This window comes from Quercus suber, unplaced genomic scaffold, assembly GCF_002906115.3.
Source record: "Quercus suber isolate HL8 unplaced genomic scaffold, Cork oak 2.0 scaffold_24, whole genome shotgun sequence".
NCBI lineage: Eukaryota > Viridiplantae > Streptophyta > Magnoliopsida > Fagales > Fagaceae > Quercus > Quercus suber.
The window spans coordinates 2,343,033-2,364,619 of NW_027069489.1; the positions used below are offsets into that span (position 1 = coordinate 2,343,033).

General features: G+C 32.1%; 1 protein-coding gene and 1 long non-coding RNA gene across 2 annotated transcripts; both read left to right on the forward strand.

Moving 5' to 3' along the window:
- Positions 1 to 11,312: 11,312 nt before the first annotated feature.
- On the forward strand, positions 11,313 to 16,756 carry LOC111988428 (isocitrate lyase). Its single transcript, XM_024020222.2, is given in 7 exon segments — positions 11,313 to 11,508; positions 14,687 to 15,278; positions 15,281 to 15,703; positions 15,706 to 15,729; positions 15,732 to 15,945; positions 15,947 to 16,287; positions 16,380 to 16,756. Coding segments are annotated over 6 exon segments (1,686 nt in total). The 5' UTR covers positions 11,313 to 11,508; positions 14,687 to 14,689; the 3' UTR covers positions 16,475 to 16,756.
- A 1,391-nt stretch (positions 16,757 to 18,147) lies between these two features.
- Positions 18,148 to 20,583, forward strand: LOC136064580 (uncharacterized). The gene is made up of 2 exons (XR_010626206.1): positions 18,148 to 18,327; positions 20,097 to 20,583. It is a non-coding gene; the product is annotated as an uncharacterized LOC136064580 (long non-coding RNA).
- Positions 20,584 to 21,587: the final 1,004 nt, after the last annotated feature.

The following is a 21,587-nucleotide window of genomic DNA, read 5'->3' on the forward strand; positions in this document are numbered from 1 at the left end:
GCAATTGGTTCATTCTGGGCAATTTTGGGCCGCATGATGCCTTTTTTTTTTCTTGTTTTAACTCATTGCAGTTGTCTGGAGCGAAATTTCTGTAATTTGGTTGAATTCGAGATATATATATATATATATATGTTTGTAATACTATCATTATTAAGCATTTCAATTTCTTTCTCATATTTTGTGGGTGTCCCTTGATGATTGCATGGAATCAATTTTCTGTATTGAATGATCTAAAGTGGAAGGCAACGGGAAGTTCGTTCTTAAAACATTGAAAGAGGCAAAGTCCACTATCTCTCAATATTTGTAAGTGCTAATGAGTAAGCTTAAGCCCTTCTCGATCTATATATGACCCTAAGGTCCATCTTGTTCTTTCTTTAGGTTTTAAATGACATAAATGTAAAGAGCTTGAAATTTAAATGGCATAAAAGTAAAGACTTGGAATTTAAATGATATAAAAGTAAAGAACTTGGAATATTGAAAGGTTGATTAAAAGGTTTTTATTATTATTTTAATTTCTCCCTTAAATAACTTTTATATCTTTCAAGTCTTATGCATCCTTCAGCATAAAGAAATTGGAGTTTTAAGCCATTACCACTCTTATGAGACATACCCATATTGTGCTCTAATGGAGGTTTAAAAACCATTTAAGAGAGATAGTAGAAAATCTTTTCTCTTTTAGGTGTCTAGATATAGTAAATATATAAGTACAATAAAATAAAGGAGGATTGGAGATGTGCAAGAAATTAAATGGGATGACAAGATATTAAAAGGGAATGGGGGTTGCTTGAAAGTAAATGCGATGACAAGATGCTAAAATGCAATAATAAAATCCTTAGATGCCTAGGTGGAATGGGATTTCTACCCCCTAAAGGTACTTTCCATACATAGCCTAGGAGAGGGTCCAATACCTATCTAGGGATACTAACACAACAATAATAACCAACAACAATATAAACATTAAAGTAAAGGATACATACACAAAGTAAAGAGGAGATATATATATATATATATATATGAAAATGATGATTACGGTAGTAAAAGGGATGGGATGAGTTTAGTTATTAAGAAACTAACCAATCCAAAAAAACTTATCCACAAAGATTAAAAAAAGAAAAGGATGAGGCTGTTTCGGTGTAGGGTTTCATAGAGAGAGAGAGAGAGAGAGGAGAGAATTTTTTTTTTCTAAGGCTATTTTTCTAGAATTTCCTCACTTTTTATTATTTTTCTCTCTACTTCACTCCTTTTTTCCATTATTTTTTCTTTTCTTTCTTCATAAAAATCTCTAAATATTTTTTTTTTTCAAAAATGGGGAGCATTTATAAGGGAATTTGGAAAATGGGGGGCTAGCATTAGTGTATTAGGATACACTAGTGCTAGCTGCCCCTTCAAAGAGGCAGCTAGCATTGGTCTATCCTGATACACTAGTAAAAGGGATGGGATGAGTTTAGTTATTAAGAAACTAACCAATCCAAAAAAACTTATCCACAAAGATTAAAAAAAGAAAAGGATGAGGCTGTTTCGGTGTAGGGTTTCATAGAGAGAGAGAGAGAGAGAGGAGAGAATTTTTTTTTTCTAAGGCTATTTTTCTAGAATTTCCTCACTTTTTATTATTTTTCTCTCTACTTCACTCCTTTTTTCCATTATTTTTTCTTTTCTTTCTTCATAAAAATCTCTAAATATTTTTTTTTTTCAAAAATGGGGAGCATTTATAAGGGAATTTGGAAAATGGGGGGCTAGCATTAGTGTATTAGGATACACTAGTGCTAGCTGCCCCTTCAAAGAGGCAGCTAGCATTGGTCTATCCTGATACACTAATGCTAATCTCCTCTTTTTTCCACATTGTTGGGGTATATATATTTTTCTATACCAAATTTTATTTAAATGTCACCTATTTATTTTCAAATACCACTAACAAGTTATTGGACTTTCCCATATATTTTTTGTCATATTATTATGTTAACCACAAATATTTCATATCTTATTATCTAAATTGGGTCATGATATAAACTATCACAAAAAACCTAAAAAACTCATATCTTATCTAATTTTATTACCATTATTTTTACTAAACCCAAAGCTGGCCCTACAAGCCCAATGCACACATCCCATCTTTTTTAAAAAAAAAAAAAACCCAAGGCTACTAATGCTTGACAATATTTCAAATGTCCAATTCTTATTAGCAAAATATCAAAAGCTCAATTCTTATTGGCATTATTAAAAGTCCAAGCTAGCTACTTGGCACTATTTTGTAAAAAGCCCAAAGTTATCAACACTTGCCAAAATACTATATCATAAATATTTCACTTAAAGTCCAATGATTAACAATGTTTTAAGTTCTTAAACCTATTGAAATCTATCTTATAAAGCCCATTGTAACCATTTATGTTACGTGACACTATTCATTTTTCCAAAACCTATGGCAAACATACATCAAATCCATGGAGAATTATGAATTTGTGTTACTAATATAAAAACCCAAGGAAAGTTATGATTTATTTTAAACCCATAATATTTATTTATTTCATGCCATATTATAAAATCATGGTAACTATTTATGTTACGTAACACTATCCATTTTTCCAAAACCCATTGCAAATATATATCATGCCCATGGAGAATTATGAATTTGTGTTACTAATATAAAAGCCCATGAAAAGATATGATTATTTATTTTGGACCTATGACATTTATTTATTTCAACCATAATATAAACCCATGGAATTTATATAAGAACTCATGGTCACTATTTATCTTAAATCACAACATTCATAATATCTATTTCCAAAACTCATGATAATTATTCAGCTTACAAGCATATTATGATTATCTATAGAAAAACTAATGAAGACATCACATTATTTCATTATAGTGGTTGTTACCATATTTTATTTGAAACCCATGGATATTGCCTCTATTTAAAACCCATGGTAAGTATTATTCTCAAAAAAATATTGGAGGTCATTATTTAAAAAGCCCCAAAGAAAATATCATTTACAAAGTAATCCATAGTAAAAATTATGAGAAACTATACAAGTTGTTATTTAAAGCCCATGAAAATTAATACCCAAAACCTATCATAAAATTTTTTTTTTTTTTTTTGAGAGAGTTTCAACCTATGGCGTCCGCTCCTGATAATTGCTCTTTATTATCGGACCAAGACACCAATCAGTTTTTGGTGTAGGCAGGGATTGAACCCCAGATCTCTTATACAACCATCAGAGACTTTACCAGTTGAGCTAACTGGAACCCACTATCATAAATATTTATTAAAGCTTATGGATTCATTTTATTTCTACTAATTACAACTAAAACCCATATGGAATAAAAATCCATGGCAATTTATGGTAGCTTTGTGCATTTTGTGGGGCTCACAATGAGAAAGCAAAAGGATAGGGTTAAGTGGAGAGAACCACCAGGTCAGAGGCCCACCAAAATACTCAGCCCTTATGGCCAAGCCCAACATGAAATCTTAGCCAAAACAGCCCATGTGTGCAAACTGACCCCGTTGGAGAACTCCATTAAGTTTTGCCTTTCGCTGGAAGTCACATTAAGAAGCAACGAAACTCCCAAACCAAATTAGGAGATGACTACCTGTCCCACTGCCAACTTTGATGTGAACAGTACCAGAGGTTGACACCTAAAGGCTAATAAAAACCATTCTTCCCCAAGTTTTGGTCACAACTCAAGGAAGCCATAACCAAGACCTTTAAGCTCGTGAAATTTGCAACCAAATAGTTTATTTTATTACTAAAAATGTATGTGATTGGTTCATAAACCAAGCCCATGAATCTTAAAGAGAAAAATTTGGGAACATGTGGTTTGGGGGGTATAAAGGGATTTCCAGCAGAACCCTCTGAAATAGACTTAAATTTTGACACTTGGTTTGGGGTGTTGAATCCTACTTCCTAGAGTCCAAATCTCAGTTGCAACACTAGGATTCTTCTTCAATACCTACCTTAATCCCATTGGCTGAACACAATCTCAGAATTCTTAGTATTTAATGCAAGATTATGCTGATTTTTACCCATGTGTGACATTGCCCAAAGAAGCAAAATAGGCTCAAAAGAAAATCTCCCATTTTAGGCCAAATCTTAGGATAATTAAGTTTGTTGTCCTGCCCTTGATCAGTCCTACGTTTTTGGACTTTTGCTAATCAATTCCTTAAGCTTCACTATAAAAGGGAACTACCATCAACTCATGGAAGATAACAAATCTTATCATAAAATTCCTCACCCATCGTGCTATTTTCAGTCCATAAGTCAATCCCTTAGTTTAGAACCTAGCCTTTAGTCCATAAATGCTCATATACGCTTACCCATAAACATCACATTCCATCTTCTCAAAAAATCCTAGCACCTTAAAATAGACACCAAACCCCTCTGAAATTTCTGATTTTCTTGTCAATTTGCTTGTGGTTCAACTCTCCCTAAGCTCATAAATCATTCCTCTTAGCCCACACTCACTTAGCCTTAAACATTCCCTTTCTTTTTCTGCATATTCATAGCCCATAAATGTTTCCTAATCAGTCACGAACAACTCTTTACCCATAAAAACCTTAGCCTCAACATTAACTCCATCACACAACCACAAGCTTAAATACCCCCACTCAAAAATAGCCTACACTACACCATTCATGCACCTTAGTTCAATATGTGCTGCACCGAGCTGGAATCTCTCTCTCTCTTCATTCCATCCTATTTTTTCCTCTTTTACTTGTAATTATGAAGCCTTTAGTCCTTGTTTATTGTTATTATGATGAAAGCCATAATGTTTTGGATACTATGGAAGTTTTCCCTCATGATAACTTGATAATAATAAAGAAACTATACAATTTTTATCATGTAAACATATTTATTAACTAATCAGACATTGCCACTGGAGGTCTGTCATATTCACTACTAGACCGTTTTTCCCCTTATGTACTTGTTAAATGGGCCAACTTCTATATTAACCAACTATGGAGGAAATGAATAATTTTACTATGCAAATACATTTATTGATTTTTCAAACATCTACCGTTGGACGTTTTTCTTACTTACCCCTGGACTGTTATTTGAGCACTTGTTGTGGTGGGCCATCCTTTGTGCTAGCTTATCTATGCAGGAGGTATTTTTGGGGCCTTATTATAATCTTTGTTTGATGCATCCTACACTTAAAGCAAAATGGGCCTTTCACACTTCACCGATAGCCTTTGGGTCATGTTCCAAACCTAAAGTTGAGTCTCAGTTTTGACTCTCCTAACATCATGTGGGCAACGAATAACAAACGCCCCTAACACACGTCATTAGCCCTTTTTGTACTTTTATGATTTCTGGCCCAATTTTCATGCGACTCTTTGGAGGCCTTTTCAAGCTCCATTTTATAAGAATTTTATATGAACGGAAAGCTCTGGATGTCTAATTTCCAATGGTCCTAGCCTTGTTCGATTTGAAGCTAGGGTCAATGAGATATCATGCCCTAAAGGAGGGTGATGCAAAACTGAAAAATTATGGACATTTTTTCTTGAAAAATTCATATCTTCCAATTTGAAGAATATATCGTCAAGCTCTTTTGGTGAAAATTAGCTAAGATCTTATTCTTCAAGATGGTCTAGCCCGATCATTCTTGTCCAATCGTTTCAATTTATTACATGAAGTTGGGTAAAAAACTGCCAGTTTTCCTGAAAAATACAATGAAGATATTGTTAAGGTTTTAGTATTTTTGTGATATCTCATCCATTTTTACTCCAATTTTGGCCTGTAAATTATCATTTCAAAGGGAAAAATATGTCCTATAAGACGGTCCAAAATCCAACACGATCCAACAATCAGACCAAAAATTAAACTTTCTATCATACCCTGTTAGGGTTTTGGTCATATATTATGTAAAATGGATTTTTCAAATGTTGTGACTTTTTGATTCACTGTTCAAGCACTTTGTATTTACTTTTACCCTTTTTGGCTTTGAAATTCATGATTTTGCACCGTTTCTAATTTTTTTTTTCTTTTTCTTTTTGTCTTTATTCTGATGCGTGAATTGGGGCCAGACAAAATATGATATCAATAGTCCTAAAAAAGCAAAGTGAAATAATGAGGATTTTGCCACAATGCAAGCCTGTCCTTTTTTTTTTTTTTTTGGTTGAATAAAAAAATGGGGTCTTTGGTATGGGCTCATCAACTTTATGCCATGTGATAGTAATGAGTAATACCATGTGTATCACATGGACCTTGTTAGAGTTATTGCTCAAACTACTCCTCTCTAGGTGATGTGACAAAAACTCCTGTCATATAGCCATACCCCGTATGGTATGCAAGTGTGTCTTTTGGATGTAAAAATCTCCCCTTTCCTATGAGAAAAGAGTATGGCTGAACACGTTACATTTATTATTGTGTACAAATATGGCTTTGGTGAACAGTATCAATCCAGTAATATATTTATTATTATATAAAACTATTGGCATACTTAAGATTCTCATAGGAAAAAAAATTGTGGCATATTTTATCTTGTATCTATTCTGCTTTAAAGAGTATTGCGTCTCATAATCTAAAACTATTGAACTACGAAGAATTGAGGTCAGATCATATAGATCAACCACATTAGATTAGGGGCTATTATAATCATATCCAAATAGAGAGTGAAGTAAGTTATAACTATTGGAAGTAACTTGGATCAATTCTAACCTGTGCTATCACCACCTATGTCATTGACAAGCGTTTAAGATCTTGATGTAGTGTAGGACCTGAGGTTTTGTCCCTTAGACGATGGGACCTTTGTTTGATTCAAATCATCTAACACTATTGAGGTCAAATTACTTATTAAGCCACTTAAGATTAGAAGCTATTTTAGTCATGCGGTGGCTCAGCCTAATGGTGTTGGGATTTTTGGGCTTAGATCTCCCAATTTACTTGTATTTTGAGTTGGGTTTATTCCACAATGAGAGGTCCAAGAAACAGTTTTATAGGTTATTAATGGAGTTAAAGTGTTGTTTGGGCCCTAAACTCTCTTGATTTTAGCTTAGCTGAGGTGACGACTATGTAGTCGAGCCCTTTCCCTGAAATCCAAACAAAATTTCTTAACTCCCAGGATGTCTTTCCTCGCAACTCTCATGTCTCCCCTTCCCCAATTTTTTCAACCTCCTAGTTTGTGTTTGTATTCCCTTATTTATATCATTTCCTTAGTGGGGTTGTAATGATTAAGAGGGGTCTTCCCCAAGCCAGTGGGCCCCTTTGTGCTATAAACCTAACTAGGGGGGACCTACTGCATACTGTTGACATGACTTACTTAGAACTTGCACTAGACGCTAGTTAATGCTCGGTGGGTAGATTCCCCCAAGGCATTATCTATTATTCTCGGCATGACGAGAGATAAGCGGTTTGGGTGCTCGGTTGGGCTTGATTAGGCTCGGTCTAGTGCCAGGACGGGACAGGCCAGTTATATATATATATATATACAGAGAGAGAGAGAGAGAGAGAGAGAGAGTTACATTTGATGTAACTTTAAGTAATGTTACCCCGCTTCATATTTTTTAATTGGATACAAATTTTGATAAATTCATAGTTGGATTGCGTTTTCTTCGTACATTCTCCATGCTTGTTATCAATCAGTTTTTAAATTTAAGTTTTTGTAGTTTAAAATAATACATAAAAGACAAGTTTATAAATCAAATGGTAAATAACATTTGATTGGCATGAAAATTGGTATGCATGTTAAGAATATATAGAACATGTAATCCAACGATGAGTTTTCAAAAAATAGATTTTTAAGAAGTTATTGGATGATTTAACATTACTTAGAGTGACACAACGTGTAATTTTAAACCAATCCATGTACATATATCAAAAGTAATCATATAGTATAGCAATACTATACATACGGAATAAATTATACAGTGTATTATACGGGTCTATAAATAACAAAGCTAGTATATAACTCATCAATAATAATTGGAGTTTGGCTCAAAAAAAAAAAAAATATATATATATATATATATATATAGAGAGAGAGAGAGAGAGAGAGAGAGAGAGAGAGAGAGAGAGAGAGAGAGAGAGAGTTACATTTGATGTAACTTTAAGTAATGTTACCCCACTTCATATTTTTTAATTGGATACAAATTTTGATAAATTCATAGTTGGATTGCGTTTTCTTCGTACATTCTCCATGCTTGTTATCAATCAGTTTTTAAATTTAAGTTTTTGTAGTTTAAAATAATGCATAAAAGACAAGTTTATAAATCAAATGGTAAATAACATTTGATTGGCATGAAAATTAGTATGCATGTTAAGAATATATAGAACATGTAATCCAACGATGAGTTTTCAAAATATAGATTTTTAAGAAGTTATTGGATGATTTAACATTACTTAGAGTGACACAACGTGTAATTTTAAACCAATCCATGTACATATATCAAAAGTAATCATATAGTATAGCAATACTATACATACGGAATAAATTATACAGTGTATTATACGGGTCTATAAATAACAAAGCTAGTATATAACTCATCAATAATAATTGGCGTTTGGCTCAAAAAAAAAAAAAATTTGGAGTAGAATGTTTCCAACAAGAAAATCAGTGTAGAATAAATAAATCAACAAAGTAAAATAATAAGAATGGAAAAATGAATCAGGAAAAACAAAATTAGTTAGATCTTGTGTTATGTGTGTGAGCCACATCCGGATACATAATTCACGTTCAATTAACTACTCTCTCTGTCCTAATTTATTTGTCATGTTTGAAAAGTTAAACTTTTTAAGGGAACATCATTTGTTGTCTTGTCTGTCTTATAAAAATATATAAGTTTGCAAAAATACCCTTAAATAAATTTATCAATTTTTTTAAAAAGAGTTATTCTTACAACTAAAAAGGTGCCCCAATTAAATTGATTTTTTTGAATATTAGTTAATTTTCTTTTCAAATAGTTTTGAAAATAAAGTAGGGGTATAATACGAACATTAATAAACTAATAATTTTTATTTTTAGAAACAGGACAATATTTTAGAATATCTCAAAATGGAATAGAGGACAAACAAACTGAGATGGAGGTAGTACTAAGAAGCAGGCTATTTTTGCATGAAAACATCAATCTCGACATTCTCTTATCTCATAATAGTGCATCCTATTAATTAAATACATGATAAAACTCACTATTTATGTAAGAAAGGGGAGCATAATTATCATGTATTGCACTATTTATGATAAAACTCACTACTAACTTTATATAAAGAACAGATTTGGCTTTCAATAGATCTAACATCAAATTCTGATATATATATATATATATATACTACATATTTGGTCCTTGTCCTATACATCCTATTTCAATTTGATCCATAATTTTTCAATTGTGTCAATTTGGTCCCTACCTTTTCTATACCTTGTCAATTTAGTCATTACCGTTATTTTTTGGATGAAAATTGATGACGTGTTTAATGGGTAGCCTAAAAAATAATCTTTCATTGATGTAACAATACACTAAAATTTTATTTTGGCCATTTGAGATGTCATCAATTTTCATCTAAAATATAACAACATGGACTAAATTGACACGACATTGAAAGGTTAGGGACCAAATTAATACAATTGAAAGGTTAGAGACCAAATTGAAATATGCTGTAAAGGATAAGGATCAAATATGTAATTTACTCATATATATATATATATATATATGACATTTTTTGAGTTTTTACTGCTTACCAAAAAAATTGATTAAAACACTTGGAATATCTTTAGGGAATTGGTTTTGATTTTGTACAGTAAAGTAATCGAAATGAGTTATATATTGTATTTCCCCCTCTCTGGGCTGCCTATATAGTTGTAACTTTTATATTCAAACTTTGGAAAAAAATTGGCTTTTGCCCTTTTTAAAAAAAACAATTCAGCATTTTGCTCTTTTTCTCAAACTAATTAGGGAAATGCCCCTCTTTTGAAAATCGATTTTCTCAAAATCGAGTTAAGCCCTATAGTGGTGTTTTTAAGGAGCCTATAATGACGTTTTAAGGACTTATAGTGGCGTTTTGTAACTTGATCTCCATGAAATCGAGTTATAGGTAAAAAAAAGAAAAAAAAAAATTGCATGTAACTTGACTTCATGGAGATCAAGTTACAAAACGCCACTATAGGTCCTTAAAATTTCACTATAGGCTCCTTAAAAACGCCGCTATAGGGCTCCAAATTTTTTTTTTTTTTTTTATATAACTCAATTTTAAGAAAGTCGAGTTTCAAAAAAAGGACATTTCCCAAATTAGTTTAGAAAAGATGGCAAAATGCTGGATTTTTTTTTGTTTGAACGGGCATTTGCCCATTTTCTCCTTCAAACTTTAGTTCGTTACTCTCAACAGTGGTTAATGCATATTCTAGTTTAGCCTGCATGGATCTGTCTCTAAATTTTTGATACTATCCCCAAGAACCAAAGTAGTAAGAAAATATTTCATATAGTGATATATAGTTGGAAATTTAAACATTGATCGTTGACAATAACACAACCATTTTTTTTTTTTTTTTGAAAATAACTCTATCTCACAGTAAGCTAAATAAGGGAAGTTAGAAGATTTTTTTTTAACTTATTTAAGATTATTATCAAATATAGAAAAATGAGATAATTTTATACAAAATAATTTTAGAAAAATGAGTCATTCCCTAGAAGATATTATTTCCTAAATAAACAAAGATTCACCGTAGATAGTTGGAAATTTAAACATTGACTCATTTGGTTAGAGATTTTTAGTATCGTTGTTTAAAATGATGTGAAAACAGTGGTTTAAAAAGTGTTGTGGAAACACGTGTTTATAGTATTCATAAAGCAAAAAATGTGTTTGATACCATATTTCAAATAACATATTTTAGTGTGTGAAAAAACATAATTGTGTTTTTGGTATGTGTTGATTTTATTTTTAAAAAGCTGACAAGCACATGGTTTTGTCTAATCAAGTGAGTTCCATGGTTTTCAACATATTTACAAAAGTGTCATTGAACAACGTTTTTTTTTTTTTTTATAATTTAAAACTGGTAAGATGAGTTTTCTATATTTAGTGTTTATACACCGTAAAATGAGCAACATAATTCAAACACTCCAATAAAAAACACCCTTACCAAACACGTTGTTTTTTTGGGTCCACAATTTTAGTGTTTAAACACTGAAAACGGTTGTTCAAACACCTGAACCAAATAGGACCGACTATAATGCAACCAATAATAAAGTTGACCACGACACTTTCCTTTTCTTAAATGAATCTGATTTTTTCTCTCTCAACTCATCATTTTCCCATCAAACAAATAGCTAATGTTTATACTATTAATAAATTTCCCATTGAATCCAATTTGCTTTAAATTCAGCAATCAATCCTTCTCTTTCTCTAAATTTTCATCTCCTTAACGAACTAACAGTTTCTCTCCCCATCAAAACAGTCAATTGCCTCCCCCTTGAATTTAAAACCCACTGATTTAATTTTTTATATAAAGATTTTGAATTGCTTTCTCTCCACATCAAAAGTCACCAAATTACAACTAGAATTGGAAAGTACATTTGAGGTCAGTTTTTCTTTTTCTTCACTTGAACTTTTTTGCTTTTCTACTGCAATTTTTATGGTTTGTACTGGATTTTTTTCCCTCGGGGTTGTAAATACCATGTTACTTTTTTCTTTTTTCAATTTTCAATTGATAGTCTACTTCTTTGTATTCATGTTTACAATTTTTCTTTACATAATTGCGTTTTACCCATTGAAATTGTTTATGTCTAAAGAATTGGAATGTGTTTTATTGATTTAGTACATGATCATTTGCCTCCCATTTGTTTATTTTATTTTTGGAATGGCTTTGTAAATTTTTTAAATTAAACACTACATAAATTCTTGCTAATTTTTTTTTTAATCTCATCTAAATCTATGCTAATTTTTAACTTCTTAGGATAACTTGGAAGAGGAAATAAAATATTATAATTGATAGGTATGGACTGAATGGTGTTCGTATTTTTCTTCGTATTTGGGATTATAACTTAGCTTTATATAGTTATTTTCATCAAATTTTCAACAAATTACGATGTAAAGGTTTGTACTGTATTTTCTTTTCTGAGGTTGTAAATACCATGGTTTTTTTTTTTTTTTTTTTTCCAATTGATAGTCTATTTCTTTGTATTCATGTTTACAATTTTTCTTTACATAATTGCGTTTTACCCATTAAAATTTTTTGTGTCTAAAGAATTGGAATATGTTTTATTGATTTAGTACATGATCATTTGCCTCACATTTGTTTATTTTATTTTTTGAATGGTTTTGCAAAATTTTTAAAATTAAATATGGCATAATTTCTTGCTAATTTTCTTTTAATCTCATCTAAATCTATGCTAATTTCTAACATCTTAGGATAACTTGGAAGAGGAAACAAAATATTCTAATTGATAAGTATGGACTGTATGGTGTTCATCTTTTTCTTTGTATTTGGGATTATAACTTAGCTTATATGGTTATTTTCATTAATCTTTCGACAAATTATGATGTAAATTACATTAAGGAAGTTAGACATACTAAAGTTATATATATATATATATATAAGATCTAATCTCTAATTCTTATCATATATCTTCTCACAAAAAAAAAAAAAAATTCTTACAATTTATAATTTTAAGGAAATAACTTTGGGACGCTTACAATGTTGAACTATTGCATCCATTTTATGACTGTGAACATGCATGCAATATTACTTTATGTTTTCTATGGTAATATTAATGTCCATTACTTTAGAATTAAAAAATTATTTCAATTGAAACATATGCCTCGACGTGATCTCATTTTTAGGAAATTTTGCAACTTAATTCAAATCATGCTAACCAATAGATATTATATATATATATATATATATATAGTATGTATGTATATCCAAAATGAATTAAATCATATTACCTTAGTTAGGCTAAATAAACTTATCTAATTCTCAAGAGAGAGAAAAAAAAAAAACCTTAAACTTATATCTTATATCTTATTTTGAGTTCAATTTGGCTATTATATGTTGCACTTCAATCCATCATACTTCTTAAATATACAAAAATGTGATAGAAATAACATGAGAAATATAATAGGAAATCAACTAGGCATTTCTTTTGTACTTAAAAATATTCTTAATTGCATACTATAAATTCCACTATTATAATAATTCTTGGATAATATGTACTTAAATATTCACTATTAGCTCTTTTAAATACACAATCAATTATTTTTACCCTATAGTGGGTATAATTTTCCTCTTAAATTATTTCTAACACACACACACACACACACACACACACACATATTAGTAACTAAAAAGTCAAATTTTTTTTTGGGGGTGGGGGGGAGGCAGGAGTAACCTAAAAGGCAAGAGTTAAAATAATTAATTTCTACTTACAATTTCCCTTTTGGTATAATTGGGGGTGAGAAGTCATTCCCCACCTATATATTTCTTCTATCTAATTGAAAATGGAAAAAGAAAAAAACCATAAAATTCTCATTTATGAAGGAAATTATTTTCTCCGATAAAAAGTTTTGGGAAAAAAAAAATAATATGAAAAGTCCCAAATTTCTCATAAACCTATATGGTACCCCAAAAGTTCTCTATTCAAACTTTCTACTTATATATATTTATATATATATATATACACACACACACTTTATATTTCCTCCTACAACACTTCTGTATTGTGTATACCTTTTTTCCCTTCCCCTACACACACACACACACACACACACACACGATATATATATATATATATATTTTATTTATTTATATGTTTTCTTTTGATCTCTCTTAGAACCAATAACATAGTATTTTTTTTTAATTGTCACTACATATTTGTTTTTGAAATCTACTATCAAAGGCACCTCTCTCTCTTCGATTTCTCTATAATCTTGATCTCCTATTTGTTAAAATTTAGAAATTGTGCTTGACTTTATCTTGCTAGGTTCTTTTTTCATGATCATTGGTTTATATGTTGTGAGTTGGCTAAAACTGAAGACTTGGGAGAGATCAAACAAGATATAGTTGCTACATGAATATTTTAGAAAACAAGAGTATTAACATATACAAAAACAAATATGGACATATATAAACAGTTATACCATGAATATGTTTGTTTCCCCTACCCCTTTTATGTTATTTATTGATTGACTAAAATCAACTACACATTTAGCTTCCTTAGTTTTTCACATTTTTTAAAATTGTATGGAAATGAAAAATAGAAATTAGCATATGTTTTGGAAACACAGTTTTTTTGTAATACTTGATTCTCATATATGAGTTTAGTGATTATCAAAATATAAATTGTTATGACATTGTTTAATAGTACTTATGTGATAAAATGGAAACGAATTTGGATAAATTGCTCAATAACTTCTCAAAAATGCAAAATATGTTAGCTTTCATATGAAATCATCAAAATTCATTTTCATGTTCTAATAAAAATTATACGTTTTCCATTTTCTAATTTTGTTGTATTTTGATGCATATCTCACTCTATTTTAACGTATGTCATATATAATAATTGAAAATAAAGTGCAAAAAGATTTTTTTAAAAAAATTGCATTATGTTTCCTTGCCAAAAAAATTTATGTATACAAAACAATCAAGATATAGACTTCTTTACTTATATAAAATATATTATATATATTACAATGTAATCACATTATTGTGAGATGAGTTTGGAACTATTACTTATAAGTCTCGTTAATTTTGTAAACAGATAATGGAGGAAGAAGGAAGGTTTGAAGCTGAAATTGCAGAGGTGCAAGCATGGTGGAACACCGAGAGGTTCAAGCAAACCAGGCGTCCATATTCGGCTAGAGATGTTGTGTCACTACGAGGAAACCTCAGACAAAGCTACGGCTCGAATGAAATGGCGAAAAAACTATGGAGAACTCTCAAGAGCCACCAAGCCAATGGCACAGCCTCTAGGACTTTTGGTGCACTTGATCCTGTCCAGGTGACCATGATGGCCAAGCACTTGGACACCGTATATGTCTCTGGTTGGCAGTGCTCATCCACCCACACCTCCACCAATGAACCTGGTCCAGACCTTGCTGACTACCCCTATGACACAGTCCCAAACAAAGTGGAACATTTATTTTTTGCCCAACAATACCATGATAGAAAGCAAAGAGAAGCAAGAATGAGCATGAGCAGAGAAGAGAGAGCTCGAACCCCTTATATTGATTACTTGAAACCAATCATAGCTGATGGGGATACTGGATTTGGTGCCTCCACAGCAACTGTTAAGCTTTGTAAGCTTTTTGTGGAACGTGGTGCAGCTGGAGTTCACATTGAGGACCAGTCCTCATGACCAAAAAATGTGGCCACATGGCTGGAAAAGTACTTGTTGCCACTAGTGAACACATCAATAGGCTAGTGGCTGCAAGGTTGCAATTTGATGTCATGGGGGTTGAGACAATTTTGGTGGCTAGGACTGATGCAGTCGCGGCTAATAATTTGATCCAAACTAATATTGACCCAAGAGATCATCAGTTCATTTTGGGTGTGACAAATCCAAACCTTAAGGGGAAAAGTTTGGCTACTCTTTTGGCAGAAGCAATGGCTGCTGGTAAAACAGGAGTTGAACTTCAATCTCTTGAAGACCAATGGATATCAATGGCACAGTTGAAGACATTCTCTGATTGTGTTGTGGATGCCATTAAGAATATGAACATTGGGGAGAATGAGAAGATAAGGAGAGTAAATGAGTGGACGAATTATTCTAGTTATGATAATGTCTCTCAAATGAGCAAGGCGCGAGGTTGCTGAGAGATTGGGGCTCAACAACCTGTTCTGGGACTGGGACTTGCCTAGAACCAGAGAAGGCTTTTACAGGTTCAAAGGGTCTGTGATGGCAGCTGTTGTCCGTGGCTGGGCTTTTGCTCCACATGCTGATATTCTTTGGATGGAGACTGCAAGTCCTGACTTGGTAGAATGCACCAAGTTTGCTGAGGGGGTGAAATCCAAGCACCCAGATCATGTTGGCTTATAATCTTTCACCTTCCTTCAATTGGGATGCATCGGGAATGACCAATGAACAAATGAAGGAGTTCATTCCTATGATTGCCAAGTTAGGCTACTGTTGGCAGTTTATAACCCTGGCCGGTTTCCATGCCGATGCTCTTGTGACTGACACCTTTGCAGGGGATTATGCAAGGAGGGGAATGTTGGCTTATGTAGAGAGGATCCAGAGGGAGGAGAGGAACAATGGGGTTGACACACTTGCTCATCAAAAATGGTCTGGTGCAAACTACTATGATAAGTACCTCAAGACTGTCCAGGGAGGCATTTCTTCAACTGCTGCAATGGGCAAAGGCAAGTATCTAAATTCCTTCCATGTAAATGAACCTGAGTAAAATATGAAAGCACATTGCTAATGTTTCTTTTTACCTTTCATCTTTTTCCAGGAGTGACTGAGGAGCAATTCAAAGAAACATGGACTAGGCCAGGTGCAGTAGACACGGTTGATGAATCTCTTGTGGTTGCCAAGGCAAGAATGTAAAAGTGCTACCTTATATATGTTGAGTTTGGTCTGGGAGCTGGGATTATTTCCCAGTTCCAAATTATATTTATATATATATTCGAACTCGTAAGAATAATGTGATGTAATAATTTCATATAGGCAGTTGGTTCATTCTGGGAAATTTTGGGCCACATAATGCTTGTTTTTTCTTGTTTTAGCTCATAGCAGTTGTCTGGGGCGAAATTTTTGTAATTTGGTTTAATTCCATAAATATATGTTTGAAATACTATCATTATTAAGCATTTCAATTTCTTTCTCATATTTTGTGGATGTCTCTCGATGGTTGCATGGAATCAATTTTCTGTATTGAAGTTGGATTCTGAGTTTGATCTAAAGTGGAAGGCAACGGGAAGTTCGTTCTTAAAAGTTAAAACAGTGAAAGAGGCACAGTCCACTATCTCTCAATATTTGTGAGTGATAATGAGTAAGCTTAAGCCCTTCTCGTTCTTTATAGGACCCTAAGGTCCATCTTGTTCTTTCTTTGGGCTTTAGCCCTATCTTTATTTCTTTTAGAGAACTTAGCCTATTAGCCACATCCATGTACTATTCTAGAGGCCCTAGGTCCATATTTTCTTCAAATGATATTATCCCGTCTTGAGTTCTATGATAGATTCCCAAAATTTCAAGTTGATTTGATTTTTAATACATCAAGCTACATGTTTGGCCATAAATGAACAATGAAAAATGGGATGAAGAGAGATCATCAATTCTACTAACTTATACACTTTTACTTTGTTCGCTCCTTTTGGACCTTTAAACTTATTTTTCCTAAAAATAACTCTGATCAAAGATATTCTCACATTAAAGGAAAAACACACCCAAAAAAAGGATGAACAAAAAAGACAAAATGACAATGAGAGATTCAAATAATGATGAATTAGTAATCCTTAATGAAATTTTGACCCTCATTAAAATAATATTGACTTTTGATATCATTTCCTTCATATTCTTAATTTACTTTTATAAAATTTTATTTATTGGATTTGACAGTATACTAAATGTAAAATCATATTAAAATTTTAATAATGTGGTCCCAAATACATTTTGATTTATAATATTTAATGTGAACCATCAAATGAAGAGAATCATGGATATGAATATAGATGTTATTATTATTATTATTATTATTATTATTTTTAAAGAAACAGTTCAACATAAATTTATTCAACTAGTTATTCAAACTCTATCTAAACTAATAAAAGAAAAAAAAAAGTGTAACTCTCTTAGCTAAGATATGCGTTAAAGCATTCCCATACCTATAACATGAGAGAAGGATGAACGATGAAAATAATTAAAATAGGACAAGATGTCTTTTACCAAATGACCACAAATAAAATGGAGCCCATCTCCATGACGAAGAAAATTGATGACAATTTAAGAGTTGCCTTTGAACCTCTTTGAAAATTTTAATAGCACACAATTTTTCACAACTATCTAATGTTATAGATTTGCAGCTAGATTACTTATTATAATCACATGGACTCAACATTTTTAAAAATTATTTAAAAATAATAATTAACTATTTTTATAAACTATCTTTAAAATTTTCCTATAGGGAAAAAAAAAAAAAAAGAATTAACCATTATTCCCTAATTTCTCAAAAAAAAAAAAAAACATTTTATCACGACCCATTAATAAATACGACTAGTTTATACAAGGCTTTTCCTGTTTGGCGTTTTAATAGGCAGGCCTCTTCTCACTCTCTCTCTGATTGGCTTTTGCGGTGCGACTAAAGATCCAGTATCGCTTTCATTTCATTCTCTCTCTCTCTCTCTCTACAAGAAGATTCAGAGGTTAGGTTTTTCTACAAACTGTCAACGCGTTAGCAGCAGGTAATGAATCTTCAACCTTTTCAACTTTACTGTTTTCTTCTTGTAATTTTCAAATCTCTTTGTTGCAATTCAGTATTTTGGTACTTTTTTTTTTTTTAAAGGTTATATAGTTCTTTTTCTTCGTTCAGTTATTCAATATTATAATTTGTTAGATTTGACTAATTATACTTTAGATTTAATAAAGAGAATGATAAACTCACCTGAACCATTACTAATCAGTTGTATTTGTTAGATTTGCATTTGGATTTGAGGATCAAATTGGAGAGATTTACTTGACATAAATTTTAACAAAGGATGATGGATTTTAAGTTTTGAGGATTTTGCTCCAACAAAAAACACAAATTTTATGTATATTCTACACTTAAAAAAAAAATCATTTCAAATCCACATATTTCATAACGCTTAAAAATCCATCTATTGATTTGAACAATATAAACAATTTCTCGTTTTAGGATTCAATTCTTCCTGTCCCATTAGTCCATGATTTTCGCATAAATGGCTGCTTGTTATAGTATCATAATTCGCGGTTTGGATTTTGTCTCTAATATGTGGTGTACTTCTCATTTCGAGATAAAAATTCCACACATTGCGATTTAATTTATCAGTGATGGTTGATGGAGGGTCAATCTTGTCCTACCTGTAAGTAAAGGGCGGAATGAATCCATTCGATAACTATTGGATTCCAAAATCTAAAATTTTCTTATTGTAGATAGCAATTTGGAATTTGTTCGGTTTAGGGCGGGGGACAACAACCTCCCTTTCATTCCTTCAATCTATAATGCTTAGATCTGGGGAGACAAGAAATCCTTTATATATACTCAAAAAAAAACAAATAAATCCTTTACGTATCATTTAGTTCTTTGGTAGGTTTCACTATCCATAAATAAACCCTATATTCAGGTCGTTGGCTCGTTGTTTCAGTCTCTTATTTACGAATCTGGGTTTTTATTGTACAATGAGGAAATAAAGTTGCAGTGACTGCTCGCTAGTTTAATCTAGATAGTGAGCGAAATCCCATTTTTTGTTTGATTGAGAAGATAAATTGTCGGAAAATCATTGTTGGTTGTCAGAATGGTCTCCTTGTGATCTAATCATCACATTTTAGGATCTTGAACGGTAGGGTATAAAAATGCATTGTCCTCTACCTTTGTCTGGCACATCTTTTGTGTGTATAACTGATGGTAGATATGTCAAATGCATTTTCAATTGTTTTTAGCATGTAGGAGAGCCGCTGAATGAATTTGTAAAACTAGAATTTTTTGTTCATAGCATGTAGGACAACCGCTAAATGAATTTGTGATATTAGCAGTGCACACACAGAATCTTGTGCTTACATTGTGTTTGACTTCCTTGGTCTCACCGTCTCAGTTGGAACAAATTTCCTTTGTAGTAATGAAGTGGTATTCTCAAGGACAAATGAACTGATTTGAAAACAGGATATGAAAGTTTGCGAATTCCAGTGTGATGCTATTAAATTTGTAATTTGTTATATGCTCTTAGTTCCAGTTTTTTGCTGTGTTTTCCTTATATTCTACCAGGAACTTGCCATTTTAAATCATGTTTATAAAACACTGACCATTTGCTGTATCTGCAACTGTCCAGTTTATGGCTCTCTCTCTCTCTCTCTCTCTCACATACACACACATGCACTCATGCACAAGTGTGCTTTATACATAATGGCTACGAACTCATATACCCACACGCAATGCCTTTTATTAACCCATTATCTATTGACTCTGCTAAGTAATATCTTACTGCATTTGTGCTAGTATTAAGCTTTTACTGTGGTTGGATTTCCGCCATTAAGAGCTATCATGCAAAAGTAGACATGGACACAGCTCAACGCTCAGCCAGGCAGCCCAAGGTGCTTTTGATTGCTTTGAACTTTTTACAACTGAGGTGATTTTGGTTCACAGGATTCGCTCAAGATATATATATATATATATATATGCACTCACTGGGAAAAAAAAGATATGGAGGAATTTACTTTCTCATCTCTTTTTCATTGTATACTTCAATGCACACTAATCTGTCTGTGTGTGTATGTATGTATGTATTGATTTTAAGTCCTTTTAGGTGTTCATGGGTTTAAAAAATTATTTGAATTAAACTCATATGTAAAACACATTATCAAATGAGAATGGTTCTGAGAATCTCGGAAGAAGTTGTAAGAACATTCCATTGTAGAATAGATATTAGAAAAGAAAGACATAGATTTTTGGCAATATATCAGTATGCTTCATCTATTTAGTACTCTGTAGATTGATGCATTTGACATCTTTGTGTACCTAAGGCCATTGAACAAAGCTGAGATTGTGCCCGTGATTGTTGTTATGTCCCTATACAAGTATTAAGTAAATTGAAGGAAGGCCGGGACTACGTACTTTGCTGATGGTTAGGGAAAGAAGATGGAAGATGATTCAGACATAGATAGAAAGTGTAGAAAGTCTTGACACTTTCTGGATAGTTTATTCACTTCATTGAACTCTTGGATAAAGTAAATTATAAGATATTGAGGGAGAACTTTTACATAAAAAAGATCTCAAAGATGGAGAACAATTAAATTGGATTGAGAGATTATAGTTGAAGAACGGATGTAACTAGATAACATGGAGAGGTGGTGAAAGCTAGAACATTGTGAGCTTGCTGGACATGCTTCTGGGAGAATGTTCAGTCTTGCAAGATTTTCCATGATGGATTCCAATTTTAGTTAAGGATGTTTTTCCATGAGTTCATGTTTCCAGGAGTAGTTTTTTTCCCTTCAGATTTAATTTTTAGGACTAATTCCCTCTACTATTGATATAACAAAGTAGAATTTCAGAAGTTTTGTCAATGCTTTCTGTTGCCCTAATTTTGTTTCAATTTCTCAATGAGCTCTAGTTCAAATTGCATTTCCTCATCTCACAAGAATAGGTGGAGGGGACAGTCATGAGCTTAAAACCCACTGGATACGTCTATAACTAACTAACTAACTAAACAACAACAACAAAAAATCTATCAATTTTAACTCCAGAGTTCTGTGGTTGCCCTGCATCAATTGGTTGATTTGACAGAGTTTCAGATACCAGTTTTGTTTATTTTGTAATGCTCTAAGTCTGCTGATTAAGATATAGACTCATGCCACAGCTATACCTGGATTACACCATAAAAGGAGCTGTTTTTCTTGCAGCTTCCCCCACCCCCTTCTTTTCTTTTCCTTTCCTTGTGTATGTGGAGTTTTTGTATAATCATTTTTCATTATTTATGCTAATTTACTAACG